The sequence below is a fragment of the Saccopteryx leptura genome, chromosome 7, assembly GCF_036850995.1.
Source record: "Saccopteryx leptura isolate mSacLep1 chromosome 7, mSacLep1_pri_phased_curated, whole genome shotgun sequence".
Taxonomy (NCBI): Eukaryota; Metazoa; Chordata; class Mammalia; order Chiroptera; family Emballonuridae; genus Saccopteryx; species Saccopteryx leptura.
The window spans coordinates 118433217-118456786 of NC_089509.1; the positions used below are offsets into that span (position 1 = coordinate 118433217).

Below are 23570 nucleotides of genomic sequence, written 5' to 3' on the forward strand. Positions count from 1 at the left end.
GTCCTTGTGGAGAATATCAGCTAATCTGTGCACCAGGGGCGCGAGAGAAACCGTGAGAAGGAACAGAGTGGCAGGGAGCATGCTCCCTGGTTTCAGGCTATACTGCCAAGCTGCATGGTACCGGCATGGAAACAGATCTATACATCAATGGGATAGAATGAGTAAGGAGCCCAGAAATAAATCCCCACTGACATGGTCAATTAATCTACGATGACGGAGGCAAGACTATACTGTGGGGAAGTGACAGTCTCTTCAATGAGTGGTGTTAAAACAACTGGACGGATCAATGCCCAAAAAAAAAAAAAAAAAAAGGAAACTGGGCCACCTTCTTATATCATGTACAAGAATAAACTCAAGCCTGACCAGGTGGCACAATGGATAGAGTGTCAGACTGGGATGCGGAGGACCCAGGTTTGAGACCCCGAGGTCACCAGCTTGAGCACGGGCTCATCTGGTTTGAGCAAAGCTCACCAGCTTGGACCCAAGGTCGCTGGCTCAAGCAAGGGGCTACTTGGTCTGCTGAAGGCCCGTGGTCAAGGCACATATGAGAAAGCAATCAATGAACAACTAAGGAGCTGCAATGAAGAACTGATGCTTCTCATCTCTCTCCCTTCCGGTCTGTCTGTCCCTATCTGTCCTTCTGTCTGTCTCTCTCTGTCTCTGTCACAAAAAAGAAAAGAAAAGAGAACAGTAAAATTAAACAAACACCTCATGTAGTCCTCAGTCCACCTCACGATGTGGCTCCTGTTACGCTCAGCTGCCGATGAGGACAGTGCCAGTGAGGCCCGTCTCCTGGCCATGAAGATGTCGGGTCCTTGCTAACCGTGGGGATATAGGCGGGTGGGGACCTTGCTGTGTGCTGTTCTGTAGTGTTTACCTTCCAAGGGTTCTACGTCCATTCATGGTACTTGGGTATTAAAGAGGCTCTAAGTACAAACAGGATAATCTCTTTATTTTCCAATGTCCCATAAATACGAGGAGCACCGAAGGAAACCTTCTTGAAGGGACGTCCAGTCAATAGTCACCAGCTTCTTAACTCCCTTCCTCGGGAAGGGAGCAGTGCTCCCTGGTCACCCGTCAGCCTGGACAGAGGGACCGATGCCCGGTGTGGGGAAGGAGTCGGCCCCCACCCTCGATGTGCTGTGGCCGAAGTCCTGGTGGCTGACCTGTCCCTGCCTTCTCTCTGCTCACCTGGAGTCCTCTCAGCCACTTTTCCTGCATTACTGAGGGGCCTCTGAGCTGTGTTTGGGGTAGAATTACTGCGTTTTCCTCAATTCAGAGCCGGAGCTGGGGACTCACGCCCCTGGACGAGGACGGCAGCGTCCTTAAACAGACGCCCTGTTTCAGAGGCACGGCCCACAGGGCAAATATTAGGCTTGGGAACCTGCCCCAAAAAGGCAAACAGGTGGTGAGGGACCTTTGTCATGTCTGCAAACAGACCTGAATTCCTGAGAAAAAATTCTGTGAAACGCTGCCCAGCGTGAGTCGTGGGAGAACCAAGGGTTGCCCTAAAAACGATAATAATAATAATAATAATAATAATAATAATAATAATAATTACAATCACGAGGAATTGGAAGGCTCCTGAGGCAGGCCACTTGGCACCCAGGCACGACTCCAGGGCTGAGCAAACGCTGGAACGGGGAGTGAGCCGCCAGCCCGGCCCGGGGCCTCTTCTGTCTGGCATCTCTCAGGGGGCCCAGCGGCTCTGCCCCACCTGTATTTCCTCCTCACCACTTTTGTCGTCCCGTGGTCATTCTCTCCAGAGGCCCTCAGAGGACATCGGCATGTGTCCGTTCCCCCCACCGTCATTCCTGACGTCCGCTCGGACAGCCGGGATGCTGGGCTCCCCTAACGGCTCTCTCGCAGCCGTTGCAACAGGGTGGTCTGTTCGGGCTGTTAGCCTCTGACATTTACGCTCAGTCTTTGAATAACGTTGCCTCCTCGTTCTGCGACCCCTTGGTCCTCTCGGTGACAGCCCCCTCCATGGGGTCGGGTGGGCTTGACCCGCATTCCCCGGCCTCTGGAGTGTGCCTGCAAGCCGTGCTCAGGAGTGGCCCCGGGGACATGGGTTTTATGTTTGTGCGTCTGTCTCTCCCCTCAGAATTCTGGCAGAATAATGAGCCCCACCCTCCACAAAGTGTCCACCTCCAGATCCCCCCAACCTGTGAGAACGTGAGGGTATGTGGCAAAGGGGAATTCAGGCTGCTGAGCAGCTGACCAGGTCGTGGGGAAGTGACCAGGGTAATCCAGGCGGCCCAAGGTTGCCATCCACAGGCGCCCGACACCTGGGAGGAAGGAGGAGGCCGGAGCACCTGAGAGCCAGAGACAGTGGCCGTGAGGAGGACTCCAACCGCCATGGAGGCTCTGGAGACACAGGAAGGGGCCAGAGCCCGCGAATGCAGGCGCCCCCTCACAGCTGGGGACAGGAAGTGGACAGATTTGCCCCAGAGCCTCCAGGAAGGGTCACAGTCCTGTCGACAGCTTGATTTCAGCCCAGTGACACCCCGGTCGGACTGCTGACCCCCAGAACTGTAAGATAATGCATGGGCGTGGCTGTAAGCCCCTGAATGTGTGGAACGGTGTTATTGCAGCCACAGGAGCTTAACCACCGCCCCCTCCCCCACCCCAGCCTGGCAGAGGAGCCCCGAGCCAGCCGGACCCGGTTCCGTCAGACGGACGTAGCCCGTGCTGCTCTGCTCAGGCGGGCAGGGATGCGCTCCCGCCTGGACCTGTGTGGTTCTGTCCACCTGTGTGGGTTCGCTGCCCTCATCTGGAGGGCCGGCTCCTCTTTGCTCCCGGGTGGGAGAGCGTTTGTGTAGCTTTAGGGTGATCTGTGGCGGCGTGGTGAAGCCCCCTCCCGCCCAGCCAGGCTGCGCACGGCAGGGGTGGTTTAGTGGCCACCTCCCTGATCTCAGCTGTGAATCCCCGCCCCTCCGTCAGCAGGAACGCGTCAGCTTGTGGGTTCCCGTACCCCGCACTCTGCTCACTTACCTGATGTCTTCCTGGGGCTCAGCCTTCCCTTCCAGAGCCCCTCGTCCCCCGCCCCGTCCCCTGCTTCCGGCCAAGTCAGCAGTGGATGAGAGGGAGGGTTTCTGGCCCTCACGGTGACAGAGGTGATGGGGTCTCGACTCCACACCCTGTCCACTGGCTCCGGCCGGTCCCTGGTGCAGAGCGGAGGGTCTGGTCTGCTTCCAGGATGGGGACCGGCGCTCATGTGTGAATGGTCATGGCCGGGTGTTGAGAGCAGCTGAGATCCCTGACCGCTGCCTGTCTACCCCGCGTGCCACGGCCCCTTGTGCCGACCTCCAGACCCTGCCCGCCCGCCCTCTGGCCCTCTCGGCACCTGATGCCGTCCTGCCGGGGCGTGGTCTTGGGGTAGGGATTCACCCCAATGCCCAGCACAAGTGCAGGAGCACAGGAGCCCCACCCGGGCTGGTCTGGGAGCTGTGGCCACTGCACGGTCCTCCCCAGCTCCCGCTGCGGGGGTGCGCCACCAAGCCCCGGTGTCCTGGGCTGTCCCGAACCCTCACGCATTTCCACCACACTCCCCACCGGAGTCCACCCCAAGAGCGGGAGAGCGAGGACGCTGGGGTGTGACTTCTCCACGCCCCTCCAGCCCCTGCCCCCTCCCTCCACATCCAGTCACGTCCTCCTCCTGTCCTGAAAAGGGGGTTCCCTCCATCACATCCGCCGTGTCCTCGGAGGACACGGACCCCTTGACCCGGACTCCTTCCTTCTCAGCCTGGTTTCTTCTTTTTTTTTTTTTTTTTTTTTTCATTTTTCTGAAGCTGGAAACAGGGAGAGACAGTCAGACAGACTCCCGCATGCGCCCGACCGGGATCCACCCGGCATGCCCACCATGGGGCGACGCTCTGCCCACCAGGGGGCGATGCTCTGCCCATCCTGGGCATCGCCATGTTGCAACCAGAGCCACTCTAGCGCCTGAGGCAGAGGCCACAGAGCCATCCCCAGCGCCCGGGCCATCTTTGCTCCAATGGAGCCTTGGCTGCGGGAGGGGAAGAGAGAGACAGAGAGGAAGGAGAGGGGAGGGGTGGAGAAGCAAATGGGCGCTTCTCCTGTGTGCCCTGGCCGGGAATCGAACCCGGGTCCTCCGCACGCTAGGCCGACGCTCTACCGCTGAGCCAACCGGCCAGGGCCGAGCCTGGTTTCTTCTTAATCTCCCGTCCCTCCCCCCCCTTGTGCCCCAACCAGCACACCAAGCAGACTCGTTTCAAGTCTCCTTCTGTGTCGGATGGTGAATCACATTCCAGGTGTCGTCTATTCCAGAAGGTGACTTTAACTTGCGGCTGCATAGTGGCCTTCTGCCTGTCGATGTCCCTGTGATGCAGAGGCATCTGGCCCACCGGGGTTGGCGGCTGGGTGTCTCCAGGTCAGTTGATGTGCCCCGTGCTGCAGGCATCACCTGGGGCTACTCTGCTGGACCCACGTGGGGTCTCCTCTTCCCTCCCCTCCTGTTCTCCAGCTCAGAAGGAAGAAAGTGATGCTCGAAAAAGCCTGAAGCAGAAGTATCCTTCCCCCCATATTCTACGCTGGAAACAGATCAGTCTCCAGCTACCCCTGCCCCGCCCCCAGCCTAGGGTTCTTCTGTGCTCTTACTAAGAGGACTTCACATTTTGGGGTGCAGGGTGCCTCCCTGGGCCCTCATCTTTCTTTCTGCTGTGATGGGCCCCAGGGGCAGGGCACTCGTGGGGACAGGTGACCTCTCTGTCTTCTGGCTGACACAGATACAGCCAGAGTGGAGATGGAGGAGATGGGCCTTCCCAGCTGGCTCCCCATGCTTGTGCTCCTCTGTTGGAGGCTATGACTCTGCCTTGTCCGTGCAGCTTTACCTACACTGTAGTCAGTGGCTGACAATATTTCCCCTAGTTTCTACAACCACTTGGCTTTTTTTTTTTCCCCCAAAGCTGAGACAGGAGTCTTATTTTCATATCTACCTTGGTGAGTATTTTCATAAGTAATTGGGAGAGGAAGGTCAGTGAGGTGCGGTCAGTGGGGCTTGAATCCAGCGTCGGCCCCCCCCAGAGCTTCTCAGAACCCCTCCATCGCCCGCCGCCTCACCCGCACCCTCAGGACCCTGTCGTACGCTGCAGGGTCGGCACTCTCAGGAGACAACGGCACCGAGTGTCTGTCTAATTTTGTCACTAAGAGTAGATTTCCTTGATCTCCTCTGAAATGAAAAATATTACGTCTGGCAGACGTTCTTTGAGGCGGAACAAGGGGCTGTGTTCATTGTCTGGGGGCGCATTTTCCAGGCCGTGGGATTGGGCGGTTCACCAGGAAGCTGCATGTTACTGAGGACTAGGGCTGTGGTCTTCCTGGGTCTGCGGGAGCCGGGCGGTTCCTGCTCTGGACGCCCTCCCAGCCGAGCCAGCCGAGCCGTGCCCTGTGGGGACCCAGGAGGGGCGTCAGCTCATCCTCCCCGTGCGGGGAGGGAGCCCAAACCACCTGCTGAGGAAATGCCCCCTGGCTGGCTTGGCCCTCGGAATCTCTGACCGCTGTCTGTCGGGAGGGCGCAGCAACCTGTCTGCTTCCTCAATGGGGGGGCCCAACCTGACGTCCCCCGACTTGGGGTGGCTCTCGGCTCAGGGTCTGCATGGTGGAGTGAGTGTGACTGGCCAGGGCTTCCCAGGGAACCGCGTGCGCCTCACCTGGCGTCTCAACAAGCGTTTTCTCCGCATGCTATGTGGCCTCTGCTCTGGCCAGCTGTGCAGCCGCCTGGGCCTCCCTCTTGCTCTCTCACCTTCTTTTAACCAATGGCCCTGGGAACAGACTGGTTCCAGGGAACCATGTGGCCCAACGAGGACCGCCCGGCTTGGTCTCAGCTGGGCTCCCAGAACCACCAGCCCCACCCTGTCTGAGGCAGGTGACACACCAGACGCTAGTGACGAGGGGGCCACACTCCCCCAGCGTGGCAGGAGACCTGAGCTCAGTCTCCCAGCTCTGAGTCCTGCCACAGAGACGACCCGGGTTCCGGCCGGCTCGGAACTGGAGAGAGAGAGAGAGAGAGCGGTGGGCCTCAGGACCCCTGCCTGTCCTCCTCCTGCTGCGCTGAGCAGCGTGAGGTCGTGCGGGCAGCGGGAGGAACTGCCCCAGGCCTGAGACTCTGGACCTTCATGGTTCGTGGCCCCCCTGGGCAACGAGGGTAAGTCATGTTACACGATCACCAACGACTATGGAAATGTTCAAATGCCATTGTACTTCCGGAGAAACCAAGCGCTTCGATGCCAGCCTACTCAAACGGCATGTCTAAACCCGGTGTGGTGGCGCATGAGAAGGTTCCCGTGCGGGTCTGGCTGTGCGCGTGTTCACACATTTCAAGCCTGTGGCGAAAACGGGAGGTCCGACGTATTCCCCGTTTCTGCTTGTTCCCCAAGGGGGCTGAGGGGCAAGATGAGGAAGGACAGCTCCCAGAGAGAGCTGGTGTCCGACGCCACCCACCTGAACGAGACCCACTGCGCCCACTGCCTGCAGCCCTACCGGCTCCTGCCAGCCGGCCGGAGGCGATGCCGGGACTGCCGCCTCTTCGCCTGCCCAGGCTGCAGCCACGCCCACCCGGAGGAGGCGGAGGCCTGGCTCTGCCGCCCCTGCCACCTGGCCAGGTGAGCCCCGCGACCCTGCCGGCTTGGGGGCGTGGCTCATCCTTTCGGTGGGGCCCGCCGCCGGAGACGGGTGGGCAGGTGGTGTGTGCGTGGCGGTGGGGCACACCTGCGGGGCACGCCCTCGGCGATGCCGCAGGCCTGAGCCCCTTCCCTCCGCAGAGTCGTGAAGCGGGGCTCCCTGGAGTGGTACTATGGGCACGTGAGGGCTCGCTTCAAGCGGTTCGGCAGTGCCAAGGTCATCCGGTCCCTCTGCGGACGGCTGCCGGGCAGAGGTGAGGAGTGGGCGGGGCGCAGGGTGGGGTGGGGGGGTCTTGGGGAGGGGATGACTTTTCTTCCCAGGTGTGTTTTACTATCTCGGGACCAAGCAGATGCCTTTGGAACATGTGTGTGTGAGCGCCTGTCTGTCATTCCCAGTCTCTGGTGTTTTTTATGAGGCCTGCTGTCGGTTGTGTGAGGTGCATGCAGACTTCTGCACCCCTGGCCCAATCTGGCCCCATGGGAAGTCCTGCATATTGTCACCCCCCACTCTCTGACATCGTATTTTTTCAGAGCATCAGAGCAAGTCGAGAACTCACACCCAGGTTCTCAAACTTGGCGGCTAATGGACTGACCGAGCCGCGGTTCACGCTCTGTGTTCCCAGGTCCTTCCTCCTGGGATGGCAAGTTCAGGGGGTGACTCACAGGTCATTTGAGCTGGGACATCTTTTTTTTTTTTTTTTTTTTCCTGAAGTTGGAAACAAGGAGGCAGTCAGACAGACTTCAGCATGCGCCCGACCGGGATCCACCCGGCATGCCCACCAGGGGGCGATGCTCTGCCCATCCGGGGTGTCGCTCTGTTGCAACCAGAGCCACTCTAGCGCCTGGGGCAGAGGTCACAGAGCCATCCTCAGTGCCCAGGCCAACTTTGCTCCAATGGAGCCTTGGCTGCGGGAGGGGAAGAGAGAGACAGAGAGGAAGGAGAGGGGGAGGGATGGAGAAGCAGATGGGCGCTTCTCCTGTGTGCCCTGGCCGGGAATCGAACCTGAGACTCCTGCACTCCAGGCCAATGCTCTACCACTGAGCCAACCAGCCAGGGCTGAGCCAGGACATTTTTTAAGAGTAAAATGACCCTCCTGATAAGCACAACAGAGACCACAGACATGACAGGGGTGCCCCGGCGACCTGGGGAGGGACCGTCACCCTACTCTTGGTGGCCGTTTCCGCTTTCTTCCCCAGGCTGCTTCTTCGAGGTGGATATCTTTATCTCGAGCAGAAGCCCATAAAATCCCCACCTCCCATGCCCACTCGGCCAGCCAGGAGCCAGCCAAGGGGTCCTCCTGCAGCAGAAGGAGCTTGGTCCGGCCCCCTCTGCAGGGCTTGGGGGTGGGAGCCACAGGGAGCCCAGGAAAAGTCACACTGTAAACCGTCTGAGACTCTCAGCCCCACAGTCAGCTGCTCACGGCAGGAAACCGCCCACCACGTCAGAGCCCCAGGACCTGAGCCCCGTCCTTGGAGGTGCTGATTGCTAGGGACCTGGCTGGGCTCAGAAGTCTGTGTTACACCTTGTAAAAGGCCACAGGGATCTGATGCCCCTCCAGGGTCCAGAGCTGGTTGAGACAAGGGCTGCCAGGGAACCTGCCAATTCCAAAGCTGTCACCACCGGTAGCCAGGAGGTGGCGCTGTGGGGGCAGCAGGAACCTGATTCCCGGCCAGCTGAGGCTTCCGCCCCGGAGAGGCGGGTCTCAGGTCCCTGGAGGGACGTCCCAGGGGCTGTGTTCCCTGTCTGCCGAGCGCCCACAAACACGGTCCACTGAGAGAGGGTGCAGGGAAGGGACACAAAAGCTGGTGAAGTTGTGCTGCTAAAAAAAAAAAGCATCTCAACAAACAATGGCTAATGTTTTGAAACCTGGCCCAGCCAGGACCTAATACAGCTAGCTGGTGGGGGCCCCGGGGTCTTCCGAGCAGCCTTCAGAGTGGTGGTGCGCCTCCCTAAAGGCTCCGTAACGTAACTGGTAAAGGGACTGGCAGGTGCTGCGGGAAACGGGGGCGGGGGGGCGTGGACAGGAGGAACCCTCCCTCCTGCCCCTGAGCCCACAGGCTCCCCACAGGGTGTCTGTCTCAGCGCCTCTCTTTGGTTGCAGGTCTGTCTGACAGGGCGCATAGCTCACCCAACGTCCACAGTAAGTGTCTCTTGCTCAGATGCCCTTTCCTTCATTTCCTCCTCCCCATCAAGAAATCTCTGTCTGCCCCGGCTGGATGGCTCAGTTGGTTAGAGCATTGTCCCAAAGCACAGAGGTTGCCGGTTCAATCCCGGGTCAGGGCACATACAGGAACAGATCGATGTTCCTCTCTCTCATTCTCTCTCTCTCTCTCTTCTCTCACTAAAATCAATAAACATAAATTTTTTAAAAGAATAAAAAGACACCTCTGTTCTACATCAGGAACATGGGAAATCCCTTGGGTTTCTTTAACCACGGCTCAATATCTAGAGATGGGTTAATGTCACCCAAACCCTTGTCCCAGGTAGAGAGGGAGACCTGAGGGGCTGATGACCAAAGGGTCAGGGAGATCCTGTTCATATTCAATCACAGGGGCAAGGTCACACCCTGACCAGTTACGCGCGCGCTCGCCCGCACTCACACACACACACTCGTGCGCACGGAGCCTCTGGAAACCCATGTCCACATTCCCTCAATGCAGACAGGGTCCATGTCTCAGTACCCTCTGTCTGGCTGCTTGACGTGAGTTTCCTCAAGACGGTCACTGTCCAGGGAGAATACAAATAATGACCAGGTCTGTCCTCTGAGAAGGGGGCACCGGCTGGCTGGCACTCATGTGGGGGGGGGGGTAGAGGAAAGGGGGCAGAGAGAAGAGAGGGAAGAGCCCTGGGGCTGAGCCTGCCTCCCTCCCAGCTGGGCCTGAGGCTGCACCTGCTGAGAAGCAGATGAAATGAGACGATGGGGGAGCGTCCTGTTTCTGGAAACAAAACTCAGCTCTCGGGCTCCCTTACCGCCCACAGTTCCCATGTGTTCAGATTGTCTGATATGGACGATGTCAGCGTAGGGTGAGTACCTGCAGGTGTGACCATGGAGAGAATTGATGCAGAGCACTAGTTTTCTGCTGCGATTAGGACCAGTTTTAAGTAATGTTTGGAGAGGTCTTTGTAAGGCTACAGAAGACCTTGCCTGGGTGTTTGGCAATGGATGATGGATGGATGAGTGGATGGATGATGGGTGGATGGTTGGATAGATGGGTGAATGGAAAAGGGATAGATGGATGGAGAAGGAATGGATGGATAGATGGATGATGGATGGATGATTGGGTGGACGATGGGTGGATGAATGGATGGATAATGGATGGATGATGGATAGATGGGTGAATGGAAAAGGGATAGATGGATGGAGAAGGAATGGATGGATAGATGGATGATAGATGGATGGATGATGGATGGATGGATAGATGGATGGATGGTGGATGGATGGATGGTTGATGGATAGATGGATGAATGGAAAAGGGATGGGTGGATGGAGAAGGAATGGATGGATGGATGGATGGATGGATGGATGATGGATGGATGATGGATGGATGATGGATGGATGATGGATGGATGATGGATGGATGGTGGATGGATGATGGATGGATGGATAATGGATGATGGATGGATGGTGGATGGATGGTGGATGGATGATGGATGGATGGATAGACAGGGTTTGCCTCCACTCCATCTCTCCCTGAATAGAGTCATGCAGGTGTCTGTTGCAGGTGGGCCTGAGCCAGACCCTGGAGAGGGAAGTGGAGACAGTGAGCAGACAGATACGGATGGAGAGCCGGACACAGTGGCCCAGGCCCAGCCCCTTGGCCGCAGAGTGAGTCTTCCTCAGCCAGCCCTCCACTCCCCCAGCCTCAGCCTTGCGCTCTGATTCCCTGAAAAGCTCACTCGCCATGACTCCACCACAGCCTGCGCACAGAGGCCCCGCCTCCCCTGGCCACGCCCAGACCATCTCTGAGGTCACCAGGCTCCAACTAGGAGAGTGCTTTCAGCATATGGTCGGAGTCAGACACCCAGAGCAAGCTGAGGGGTGGGCAGAAGCCTGCAGAGAAGGCTGCCTAGACCACCAGACCTGCCTGGCGCAGTTCCCACGTCGGGAGGGAGACGGAGGTCCCAGGGGACACACTGGTGGCCTTCTACGGTGGCCCTGCAGACTTCAGGGCAGTAAACCCCTCCGTCTCTCCTTCATGAGCTGTTTTGCTTTTTTTCTAGGGCCAACCATGAGCCTTGTTGTTCACTGGTGTTTGTTTCTGTTTTCACTTATGTGAAAATTTATTTTTGGTGATAAGGACAAGCAAAGTATCCGGCAGGGTGTCTGGGTGGGATGGCGGAAGGGGAGCAGGTTGGGGGCGCTAATGAGCATAGCAGACGGAGCCCCTTGGGGAGTGACGAGGTCTGTCAGACACAACGCTGGCCCGGTCTGCCCGGATGCCCCATGGGGAACACATGCATCTGTTTATGACGAAATTGTGTCCATGCCACTTACTGAGCTTCCAGAATATTCTCCAGGGTCCGCACTATTCCCTACACATGCATCTAAGGATGAACATCATCGTGGGGGGTGGGTAGAACTAACCCTCTGCTCTTGCATCTAAAGCACATGGGCTGTCCCTCCCACCTCTGCCCCCCAGCGGGCACACCCTTCCTGTGGCTGAAACCCCAGGGGTGGGAAGCACCTCGCAGCCCTGTGGAAGCCTGCCTGCCCCCCAAGGCTGCAGCCTCCCGGGGCCTGTGCCCATCAGCATGTGCTTATCAGAGGCCTCTGCTCATCCGAGCCAGGGGTGCCGGGCCTGCAGACCGGCGAGGGTGGAGTGGGCGCTGGGCGGGCCCCCGGTGCAGCCCTGGAGCTCACCCCTAGCACCCACCCCGCCTCCCGGGACAGGGGCATGGGGGTGGAGGTCACCCGGCCCACCCCGTCCACTGACCCTGACTCTCCTCCTGCCCAGCCCACGCCCGCCAAGAAGAAGCGCCTGCTCCCCATTCACAGCGTGGACTTCGAGGCCGACTCTGATGACTCCACCGGGCCCTACAGTCCCCGCCCGAGGCCGTCCTCAGTCCCGGCCACCCTGGACAGCCTGCAGGTCAGTGGGCTCTCGTTTCGGCCCCAGCCCTCCCGGGACAAACCGAGCCACAGGTCAGGGGCAGGACCCGGACACTTCACACCTTGCAAGGACCAGAATCTCTGGAGGGGCTGAGCTGGCAGCGTGGACGTGAGGGGTGCAGGGCAGCTGAGTTAGGGGCACGGGGAAGTCAGGGTGGGCGCCTGTCCCAGAATTAAGGCAGGACCCGTGACTCAGGAGGGCAGGGCAGAGAACTGCGTCCACCCAGGACTCAGACTGGGCTGCCACGTGGGGACCTCCGTCTTGGTGGAAGGAGCCACAGGCTTTACTGTCCACAGTGGGGAAGAGGCCGCCCCCGGTTGTCACCAGCACACATGGCATCCTCAGGGGCCCCCAGCAGCCACGCCCTGGGGTCCCTCTGCTCCTGAGCTTTGTGACCTTGGTCTGGGGCTCCGTGAGGCTCCACCCCTGTCCCCCGGGAAGGGGTGGTGGTCACTGCCTCACAGGATGACTTTCAGGGCTGGAGACTGTGCCCGTCACACACAGGGCACAGGCAGCAACGGGCAGCTTGGGCACAAAAGCCAGAGTGACACCCCGTTTCAGCCAGACCCCTGAACTCCAGGGGTCCCCCGGGCTCAGGTGGTGCCTGTCCAGAGCTGGGTCAGGGCTGCGTCTTCCCAGGCTGATCTACAGACGTCTTATTTGGGGGACAGGTCACCAGGGTCAGGAGCTAGCACCCAAGATGGTCCTGCTCCTACTGCAATTCCAGGCCATGGAGTCCCCACGTCCTGTGGGCTCCGGGCCTGGGGACGACTTCCTTCCTGCCCCAACCCCAGCACAGCCGAGCTGGAGAGAAGGGGGGACATGTGGCTTCCTGGAGCCCTTGGCACTTCCTTTCCTTGGGGGACGATGGCACAAGAGGGGGAACCCTCTGCAGGCCCAAGGAGGAAGGGTGGAGGAGGTGTGGGGGCTGCAGGTGAGGGGCCGCCCCACCCCCACCCACTGGCCTTCAGGGATTATTAAGATAGACACAGAACAGTGTATCCCCCATGCCCCCCAAATGACTTCCCACCCACTTCCTCAAGGCTTGGTCTCTGGGTGGGTCTAAGCCCTGAGGCTGTAGGACGTGTGTCTGGCTCCTTGTGAGACATGTGACTCTTTTGGAACCCGGGCTTCTTCCCTGGGGACAGGAAGCAGAGTGGGCAATGGGCACAGGAGTTCTGAAACTAAAGGAAACTGCGGGCGAGGGGCTGGAGGAGGGGACAGGGCAGGTGTCCAGTGCTCGGTCAGTCAGAGGACGCCTGGGAACGCTCAGGGTGTGCACTGGAAAGGCCCCCACGCCAAGGCGCTGTCCCCAAATCTCAACCTCTGTGGCTGACAGGCTCCGTGCGCTCAGGCCCTCACAGAGGAGCCCTGCAGGGAGGAGGCCCCCTCCCGGGAGACCCTGGTCCTGCAGGCGGCTGGTGCTGGGGCCTCTGGGTGCCACCCCCATCCAGAAGAGCAGCCGGACAGCCTGCCACCTGCCGGATGGGATGCCCTCGCCGAGCTCTGCTTGCCAGTAGAGTCCGGCCCAGCCGCCCCGGGGGTCGCTGCCACTCCTGGTAGGTGCCCTTGACCACACGGTCTTCCCACTGGGCTCTGCGTGGGGGGGAGGGGGGCTTTCTGGAAACCCTGCCCACCAGCCCAGGTTAGAGAGACACACCGGCACCTTCCTCCCATGTGACCATGTGATCAATGGGCGTGAGCCGTCCTGGCCGACACCACGGGTGCACGCCTGCTGTCCCTGAGCTGGGTGCACCCCGGGGACCCCTCAGAGAAACCAGCGCCGATGCCCGGCCTGGCCACACAGCTCACCGCCACCTTCCAGAGAGGACGTTGGGGCAGGATCGGGGCGTGCAGATCTCCCTGAAATGCCTAAGACCAGTGGTCGCAGGACCACCCATCCTGATGGGGACAGGGCATCTCCACAGCTGAGGACCAAGCGTGCCCCTGCGGGTGCCACCCACCCTGGTCCCCCGGTGGGCTCCCAGCTGTGAATCTCCCAGGAGGCCTGTGGGCGCTGAGAACCCAGGCTTGCCCGGCTGACTCTTGTCACCAGACAGTTTGCTTCATAATGAAATCCCAAAGTGCTCTCTTTCCCTGTGCCCTGTGGGCGTGGGCATGGTACACTGCAGCCCAGGCTCCCTGCTGACGCAGGCGCCGAGATCCCAGACACCAAAGCCTTCCCCTAACAGGCTGCGAAATGTGGTTAAGACGCTGGTCCCCTTCTCCTGCTCCCTTTTCATTATGTTATAGACCGTAATCTCATGAGTCACACGCCCATTCGCATCCTGGAGGCGTTGGGTGGGGGGCGGGCCAGCTTTTTACTTTCCCCCTAAATCATGACTAAGTCAATCTGTATTGACTGAGCATCCAGACTTGGACACCCTCATTTCCTCCCGTGGTCCTTAATCAGCCACGTGGAGGGCCCGGTGGCGGGGCGGGGGGTGCGGGGGTGGGGGCAAGGTTGGGGGAGGCAGAGAGAGACTGGCCCGCGGAGCACAGGCACTTGGGAGGCCTGCAGTTCTGAGCTGCAAGCCCGGCTCTGCTGACTGGCCACCATATCTCGTTGATGTTAAGACACATTTTTCACCCCACCTTTTATTTTTTTTTATTATTATTATTTATTTTTTTTTGTATTTTTCTGAAGCTAGAAACCAGGAGAGACAGTCAGACAGACTCCCCGCATGCGCCCGACCGGGATCCACCCAGCACACCCACCAGGGGGCGATGCTCTGCCCATCCTGGGCGTCGCCATGTTGCAACCAGAGCCACTCTAGCACCTGGGGCAGAGGCCAAGGAGCCATCCCCAGCGCCTGGGCCATCTTTGCTCTAATGGAGCCTCGACTGTGGGAGGGGAAGAGAGAGACAGAGAGGAAGGAAAGGGGGAGGGGTGGAAAAGCAGATGGGCGCTTCTCCTGTGTGCCCTGGCCAGGAATCGAACCCGGGACTTCTACACGCCAGGCCGACGCTCTACCACTGAGCCAACCGGCCAGGGCCTTCACCCCACTTTTTAAATTGGGACTATGTCGCTCTGTGTGAGGTAAGACAGGAGTGTGTTGGGGTGTGATCGGCAGCTAAGGTTTGTGGTCTGAGATTTGATGGCAGCCGGTGTGCTACTCCATCGAGCCGCTTAACCCCTGTGCCTCAGTTTACTCATTTGCAAAAGGGGTTTTCAATACCTAACTCACCCCACCATTGTAGACATTAAGTTGTACCTGTTACCTGTGGCTGGTAACAAATGATCACAAAATCACCAGCTTAAAACAAATACGCATTCAGTATCTACCCGTGGCCAGGAGTCCAGGCACAGCTTAATTATGTCGTCATCACAGGGTCCCCCAGGCTGAGACCAGAGTGTGACCAGGGCTGGAGCCTCACCTGGAGCCTGGGCCATTGTCCAAGCTCATCCAGGTTGTTGGCAGAACTCATGCAGCCTGACGCATAGCAGGCACAGAAGTACCTGGTCACGCGTGACTTTCCCGTGCAGGGTCACATGGGCGGTACCCTCCACGGGAGGGTCAACCCTGGGGACTCCTCCTTCCCCCGTCTCCCATGCGGCTGTGTGCGGGTGGGTACTCTTTGGTGGGGACGTGGGGATGGTGAACTTCCCCACTGGGGCCCAGAAGTAAGCATTTGAAGCCACGTTGCAAGTGACTCATGTCCCCCAACATCTGCCCATCGCTTCCGGCACAAAAGCAGCCCGCAGTGACCGGTGTGGAAGGACTTCCAAAAGTCACCTTCACTCTTGGAAACTTCCGGGACCCACGCCTGCCACGTTTCACGCACAGGGAACTCAGCGTGGGGTAGTTACATGCCACTTGCCTTGCCAACGTGGCTTGGACATCACCCAGGCCCCCGTGCGTGCCCGGGCCGGGCCTCTGTTTCCGGAAGTGCCTTTTGTGGGGCTTATTTTGGTTGAAGGATCTTGTCCCCATAACATCAAGAATATAATCATGTCTTTTTTTTCTTTGATCTGTCATCTTTTTTTTTTGGAAAAACATGTCCATTGGCTTCATTCTCTCACCCCAAATAATCCGAGCCGACTGTCACTCCACAGAGACGAGTGTCGTGGGGAGCAGACAGCCCCCCTCCCAGGCCGTGACCAACGTGGACGCCTCCGATGAAGAGAGCGCCCGGGCCCCCAGGGCGGCCGCCCCGCATCCCAGACCGAGAGGCTGGATGTCGGCAGAGAGCCAGGTACCCTAACCTGGGGAGACTCCTCTGGGGAGCGCCTGTGGGTGGAGCCTTCTCACCTAGACACTGAGTGGGATCAGAGAAATGACAGTTTTCCCTGGTTTAAAGCTATAAGGTGGCACACGCCTACTTCACAGAGGTTAAGTGATGTCATCAGAATGTACGTTTTTTTTTAGCAAAGTGAAATTCACATGCAAAACGAACCGCTTCAAAGGGAACAGCTCAGTCGCGGGTGGTACGTTCCCTCTGTGCGTTCCAAAACATCTTCGTCCCCCCAAGGAAAGCCGGCGCCGTCAGCAGTTAGCCCCAAGCCCCCGGCCCCAGCCCTGGCCACCTCCTTCAGCCTGCCTTCTCTCTCTGTGTCTTTGCCTAGGCTGATGTTTCCTCTAATGAGATTCTGGAATCAGACAACATGTAACCTTCTGTGACCAGCTTCTTTCTCTTAGGGTAATGCACATGGTTCATCTACTTTGTAGCGAGCGTCAGATCTCCATTCTTCTGGGTGAAAATCTACATTTTATACTCTATCGAGTATCATGCCTTTTACAAGAGGAAACAATAGCTTGTTGTTTTATACCTTTGACAGACTTGATACCAGTTTTAAGAAAATTCATCTTAGAGGGCTTGAGACCTGTTAATCTAGTGAGAACTGGTCTCACACTGGAGACCCTGATTTGTGACATAACTCATCCCAAGGTTCCTTCGCATTCCACGGGCTCCTGCCCCTGGATATAAACCACACGCCCGCTCACAAGCAGTTAATTAGATCCCAGCAAGTGCATTTACTGGGGGGAAAGGCAATCTTGTGTTATGCAAGAGCAACGTGACCATGAGGTTGGTACAGACCCACCAAAGTCTGCGCTGGGACCCTGACTCCAATGGATAAAATTGTGGCATTGGGGCTATTTTGTAACTGATGACTCTTGAGGCATGGAGCCCAGATGAGGCTGAGAATCCTGAGCCAAAGCTGTGCCAATGGCTGGTCTCACGCACGTTTGCAGGGGCCTGGAGTAGTGCCGGCAGGTCCGGCTTCCTCCACAGGCCGGTGCCTGGCATGGGGCTCCGGCCAGGACCCCTCCTGGGATATTTGGAGGGATGCATTTGTGGGGCTCCCTGCCCAGGGAGCCACAGGCCAGACGGTGTCAGGTGGAGAGGCTGACCAAATGTTAGCAGGATAGAGAACTCCCCGGGATAGAGACCTCCCCAGAATAAAGACCTCCCACCCCCACTGAGATAAATACCATCCTGGGTTAGAGACCTGCCAGCATAGAGACCTCCCCACGTGGTAGAACCACAGTGGGAGAGGAACCCCCTGTGCCCTAGTCAGGAGACAATGGGATGAAGACTAGAATTAAACTGTCGGTTTTTAGTAAGTTCTTAATTTAACACCTCTAGTAACTCTTAGTAAAATACATATCCCGGTGGATACTAATTGTCCTGTCCGTGTCCTTGAATTTTCTGTTTCACGCTTGTATCTTATCCCTGAAATCTTTATCCTTCATTTATTCCTACCGACTCTCTTGACTCCGACCGGCATCTCACCTAGACTGTGCCCGTGCGGGGCTTTCTATGGGGAGGGGGGCGGTGCCGTGAAGAGCTGCGTCTACACACACACAGCAGGGTCTCCGCGTGGCAGTGACGACCAGGACAGACGCTCAAAGGGTCTTTGTGGCGGGGCTGCTGCCCCGGGGCGGGGCGGGGTGGGGCAGGGGAGGACACGCCCTGAGTTCTGGAGAACAGGGTTTTATTGGGGCCAATCCGAACGGCCCTCCTGTTGCCAGCCTCTGCTTTTGTACCCCTGGTTAGGACTTCCTGGGGGAGGAAAGACTTTCTAGAAAGAATTGCTCATGCCAAGAAAAAGCCAAAGATGGCCCGGTGTGCCACCCAAGGGCAGGGACGGAGCCCTGGCACGTAGCCCTCACTGAGGTGAGCGGCGAGCCCGTCACTCCCGAGAGACAGCCCCCCTCCGGGGCCATCGATGCTGTGCTCGGGCTGCAGACAGTGACTCAGTTTCCCCACAGAGCCTCACCTGTGCCAAGTGGTGGTTGTGCGTTTCAACACATGGCCTATGTCTGAATCGTGTTTGTAAATTGTAAATTTTGCACACACGCGTTGAAAGCACCCGTTCCTACTGAGCGTGATGTCCGCACGTGTCTGTCTGGCGGCATGGTAATCCTGACAGCTGGCGGGGGGGGTCACACGGGGACAGATGCCACCACCAGAGCAGAGGGAGAGACACAGCCAGTGTCATGAAGGTGGCTCTTGAGTACCTGAGAAGCAGGCCACTCTCGACACCAGGTAGAGAACCAGGGTTGTGTTGTGTCCGCCATGTGCATGTCATCCTGGAGGGCTCCCTCCTCCTGAGGGGCCTGGGTGCTGCCCTGGCCTTGCTCAGAGTGCCAGCCTGAGCCCACAGCCCGGTGCCCACAGCCCGGTGCCCGCTGCCTGGTGCCCACAGCCTGGTGCCCACAGCCCGGTGCCCGCTGCCTGGTGCCCACAGCCCAGTGCCCACAGCCTGAGCCCACAGCCCGGTGCCCACAGCCCGGTGCCCGCTGCCTGGTGCCCACAGCCCGGTGCCCACAGCCCGGTGCCCGCTGCCTGGTGCCCACAGCCCGGTGCCCGCTGCCTGGTGCCCACAGCCCGGTGCCCGCTGCCTGGTGCCCACAGCCTGGTGCCCACAGCCCGGTGCCCGCTGCCTTTGCATGGCTCGGTGCTGCCCACGCCCCTCCCCCAACCCCAGGTGAGAGTGCTCCCAGTTAACATCATGGGATGTTTTCCTTTCTTTTCACTCCAGAAGTGACATTTCACAATGACTCCGTCGGGCCCTGGAAGGGTCAGGCTCCTTCCTCCTCCTCAGGCCTGAAGTAGCAGCCAGATGCCCTCCTCCTCGGGGGGACGCGGCTGTTCGCAGGGCACCCGCCCCCACGGGTGTTGATTGATCGCTGTCTCTTTAGACTTCTGAGAGCCACCAGAGGGGGGGTTTCAGTTACCGGCGGCCACTCCAGAGCGAGACCCTCGCTCCTCTCTTCGGGCAGCTCCGCCCGCTCAGAGCTCTCAGCGCCTTGAGCGTCCGACTAATTCCCTCCCGAACCGCCCGAGAGCGTGTCCCTGTCCCTGAGCCAGCAGGGCCTCGGGGGAGGTGACAGCAGGAAGGCCACCTCTGCCGGGCTGGGAGGACACCAGATGAGAATAGATCTTCTCGTGTCCCCGTCTGGGAGCTAATAGCTTCCGATGACTCAGGGGTGAGGAAGCTGCACAGTTAGTCACTTCAGGTGGTCACCTTGTGTGGCTCCCGGGCCCCCGAGTGACCCGAGGCTCTTGCCAGGTAATAGCTTTTTGTTTGCTGAGCCGGGTATGGTAAATGCACGCCTTCCTGTGCTGTCGGGATGGGACGCCAGAGTTTTCCGGGTCCCGCTCCCCGGTCTCGGCGAATGCGTCTCCTCTCCTGCCCTGGTCGTCCTCCCAGTGCGCGCCCCCAGCTCCTGCTGGGGGTTCCGGGACCCGCGGCATGGCAGATGGGTGTCAAGGGTCCCCTCCCCGCGTCGTGGCCTTGGAGGCGGCATCAGCTCTGCACCCACAGGTGGGGGAGTCTGGTGTCTCCGCGGCCGCGCTGCTGGGAGCGGGCTGTGTCCCAGGCACGGTGCCGTCTCTCGCTGCAGAGTTTTGTGGTGACTAAGCGCACGTCGGCGGTGGGGAGTCTGCTGACCCGCCTGATGACAGGGCCCCACAGCCCCTTTGTTAAAGGAGGTGGAGGTGCCAACAAGGCACAAACGAAAGAATAATAATAATTAGTAAAGATACCTGCAGTGTTATTTACACCAGCCCCGGCAGGGAAACAGCGCGGGTGCTCCTCCATCGATGAGGGGGTAAAGAAGAGTTGGTTCGGGCCCCGGGCGGGTACTGCGTTGGGCAGAGCGACGTCCGGACATACAGAACCTACCAGAACCAACCGCTGGGCTGGCGGCATGAATAAGGGGGGCGACAGGTCGATGTGTCTCTGTGTCTGTCTGTCTCCCGTCCTCTCTCTCTGAAAGTCAACCCATCAGTCAATTCATTAATAATGGAAATTTTTAAAAAAGAGGTGTGGTTCGTAGACACAGAGGAGCCTGACCCAGCCATCGTAAAGGATAAAACCTTGCCGTTTGCTGCACACGGATGGACCGAGAGGGTGTCAGGCTCGGTGAAAGAAGTCGTACAGGGCCCTGGCCGGTTGGCTCAGCGGTAGAGCGTCGGCCTAGCGTGCGGAAGACCCGGGTTCGATTCCCGGCCAGAGCACACAGGAGAAGCGCCCATTTGCTTCTCCACCCCTCCGCCGCGCTTTCCTCTCTGTCTCTCTCTTCCCCTCCCGCAGCCGGGGCTCCATTGGAGCAAGGATGGCCCGGGCGCTGGGGATGGCTCTGTGGCCTCTGCCCCAGGCGCTAGAGTGGCTCTGGTCGCAATATGGCGACGCCCAGGATGGGCAGAGCATCGCCCCCTGGTGGGCAGAGCGTCGCCCCTGGTGGGCGTGCCGGGTGGATCCTGGTCAGGCACATGCGGGAGTCTGTCTGACTGTCTCTCCCTGTTTCCAGCTTCAGAAAAATGAAAAAAATGAAAAAAAAGAAAGTAAATAATAAAAAAAAGAGTCGTACAGAGAAAGACCAGAGCCACCCGATGTCATTTATCTGTGGGATCTTAAGTAAATAAATAAATAAATAAATCAGAAACAAACTCAAGAGATGCAGGGAACAAACCGATGGTTGCCAAGGGGGAGGTTGGAGGGTCGGGCACGAGAGCGGAAGGGGATGAAAAATTACACGCGTCCACCTGTAAATTAAGTCACGGGGCTGTAACTATGGCAGAGGGGATGGGGCCAGTGATACCCTGACAACTACGTCCGGTGACAGGCGGGCACTCGACTGATCAGGGTGACCACTTCGTAAGGTATGTGTCACATCACCATGCTGCACACAAGGGACTAACAGAATATTGTATGTCAACTGCACTTAAAAATAAATGTCTAAAGAAATGAATGGTGGGTCTTTGATAGCCCAGTCTGTCAGGATCACCAGGAACAGCTCACCCTGCAGAGCCCGGTTCTGGAAGGCCAGGACTGGGCCCAGCATGGGCACGTGGGGCTGGCTCACGTGGGGACCGGGTGGAGCCCCCGGCCTCAGCGGGAGCCTCGGGTGGGCTCGGGGGTGGGGCCGCAGAGCGTGGTGCTGACGGGACCCCCAGAACCAGACCGGCTCCCCTGCTTGTTCCAGTGTCCGGGCGCCAGCGAGCCCACTGCCGCCGACGTGGAGGAGGAGACCCTCAGGAGAAAGCTGGAGGAGCTGACCAGCAGCGTCAGTGACCGGCGGGCGTCGTCCGAGGAGGAGGGCAAGGATGAGGGGCTGGGGCTGGACAGGAGCCCCCCCTGGGAGGACCGTCCTGGGAGGACCGCAGAGGTAAGGCCGCCCCGGCAGTGACCGGGGACCGGGCAGAGGCGGCCTGAGGGGTCAGCGGTCTGCGGTCACCGTGGGACCAGGCGGAGGCGGCGTGAGGGGTCAGCGGTCTGCGGTCACCGTGGGACCAGGCGGAGGCGGCGTGAGGGGTCAGCGGTCTGCAGCTAAGCCAGCCGCCCAGCCCCAGGCGGTCACGGAGGGTCCCGTTAGGAGCTGCCCGGCCCCTGCTGACCGCCTGGCCGCCCCGCTCCAGGCCCGAGGAGAAGAGGACCCTGAGGGCGAGACCCTGGCCGGTGAGAGCCCGCGCCCCCCTGCTGTACTCACGGCCAGTGCCCCCCCCAGGTGCACACCTCGGCGGGCCGGACACCCAGGTGGGAAGAGAGGCCCCCCGGCCCTCGGGACCCCGCCCAGGCCGCCCGGACGCCGGACGAGGCGCTGTCGGAGCTGGAGAACAGGGTGGCCGTGGCGGCCTCCGAGGTTCAACAGGCGGAGAGCGAGGTAGCCCCGCGGCCGCCGGGACCAGAGGGCTCCCCAGGATGGACAGTGGTGGGGCCCCCAAGGGCTGACGGCCGGGGAGGGTCCCCCAGCGGCTCCCCCACAGCAGCGCCTACCGGCTCCAGAACAGGAGCGTGGGGGTCCCCGTGGGAATCGCACCCCACTGTCCCCACCACACCCCCACCCCGAGGGGCGGACAGCGTTTGAGTGGCAGCAGAGAGAGGCGGGCTCTCACCACGCCCCGCCCCCAGGGAGGGGCGCCCCCCCCCCCCCAGAGGCAGGGGCGGACTCTAGGACAGCCCCGGGGCCGGGGCTCAGGACCGCTGCTCCCCACCCGGACACCTGCACGAAACGGGACCCCCAGGAAGTGCATCTGGGTGGGACCCAACCTTCAGGGGAAACACGGTGAATCAGACGGCTGCTCTCACGGCACGGTGACGCCGAGATGGGACGTCCTGGTGACGTCTGTCTGTCCTTCACCGTTCCCCTAGGTTTCGGAGATCGAGTCCAGGATCGCAGCCTTGCGGGCCGCTGGCCTCACCGTGAGGCCCTCAGGAAAGCCCCGCAGGAGGTCCAAGCTCCCGGTGAGTGGACACCCGGCGCCCTGGGGGCTGGGTGACACCTGGCCAGGAGCCCACGGCCACCCACGGGCCTGAAACTGAGAGCCCCAGGCCGCCACCTCCCCCTCCTTGAAGTGGCAGCCTCAGCGTCCTAACAGCCTCCAGCCACCGGGGGACTGTGCCCTGTGCGAGTTCTTCTTCGTTTATTATTGTTTTCCGGGAGAAAGTGCTTTATGAGGGGCCCTGGGAGCACGCCCACACGCACACACAGTTTCAAGTGCAAAGGAAGCCACCGAAAGATGACACCTTGTGTTGGCAACTCACTAAACTGCCAGTGGTGACATGGGTGTGACCAGAACAAGGGGGGGGGGTCCCCACAGCATCCTCCTCTCCTGAATCAAGTCGGGGATGTTCAGATGGAATCACACTGGTGAGGAGATCTGGCCGAAATGAAAGAGGGGCCCAGACAGGACTGCCGGGCAGCACGCAGGGTCAGGGTGCCCAGTGAGAGCCAAATGTCGCATGAACGACCAATCATTCTCCAGTGTCCGTGTATCCCGTGCAGTACTGGGCACAGCCACTGAGAAACAATTTGTCGTTTGTCTGGGATTCAAAGCGAACAGGGCCTTCTGTATGTTGATTGGCCAGACCTGGCCGCCCTCGTCCCAGAGCACGGGGTGGTATGTCTGGCCGGGCCCACGCGCCTTCCCCACCTCTCTGCCCGAGTGTTGGAAGAGGACGTCCCTCCTGTGTCCAGCGACCCCCACCCCCCCGTGGCTGGGGTCACACCGGGCAGTCAGAACACCGGCTTCTTCCCTCTCCTCCAGATACTTCTTCCCCGGCTGGCTGGGAAGGTTAAGCAGAGCCCCACGGAGGAGCTGCAGGTGTGTGATTCCCTCCGCCCTCCAGAGGCCACACGAAGGGTAAAAGGTTGACACGCCTTCTCCAGACACCTGACAGGTCCACGGGGTGGTCGGGAACTGGGCAAGTCTCACGGGTCAGTGGCCTCAGAGACGCCCTGAGCCGGGGGGGGGGGGCGGGAGTGGACATGGGTGGAAGCCCCGCGCCCACAGCACCTGAACTAGGCAGCCCTCCACCCCCGAAGCTAACCTGTCTCTCACATCCTGGCACTTGGTGCTCGATTG

General features: G+C 59.6%; 1 protein-coding gene across 1 annotated transcript in view; it reads left to right on the top strand.

Annotated features, from left to right (window-relative positions):
- Positions 1-23570, top strand: part of MLPH (melanophilin) — a 42967-nt gene that overhangs the window by 12642 nt on the left and 6755 nt on the right. Inside the window, exons 3-13 of the mRNA XM_066345570.1 lie at positions 6399-6623; positions 6783-6895; positions 8744-8782; positions 10365-10468; positions 11598-11732; positions 13093-13312; positions 15811-15950; positions 21191-21373; positions 21713-21868; positions 22357-22449; positions 23253-23309. Coding sequence (XP_066201667.1) covers positions 6399-6623; positions 6783-6895; positions 8744-8782; positions 10365-10468; positions 11598-11732; positions 13093-13312; positions 15811-15950; positions 21191-21373; positions 21713-21868; positions 22357-22449; positions 23253-23309 — 1465 coding nt within the window. The remainder of the gene's footprint in view (positions 1-6398; positions 6624-6782; positions 6896-8743; positions 8783-10364; positions 10469-11597; positions 11733-13092; positions 13313-15810; positions 15951-21190; positions 21374-21712; positions 21869-22356; positions 22450-23252; positions 23310-23570) is intronic.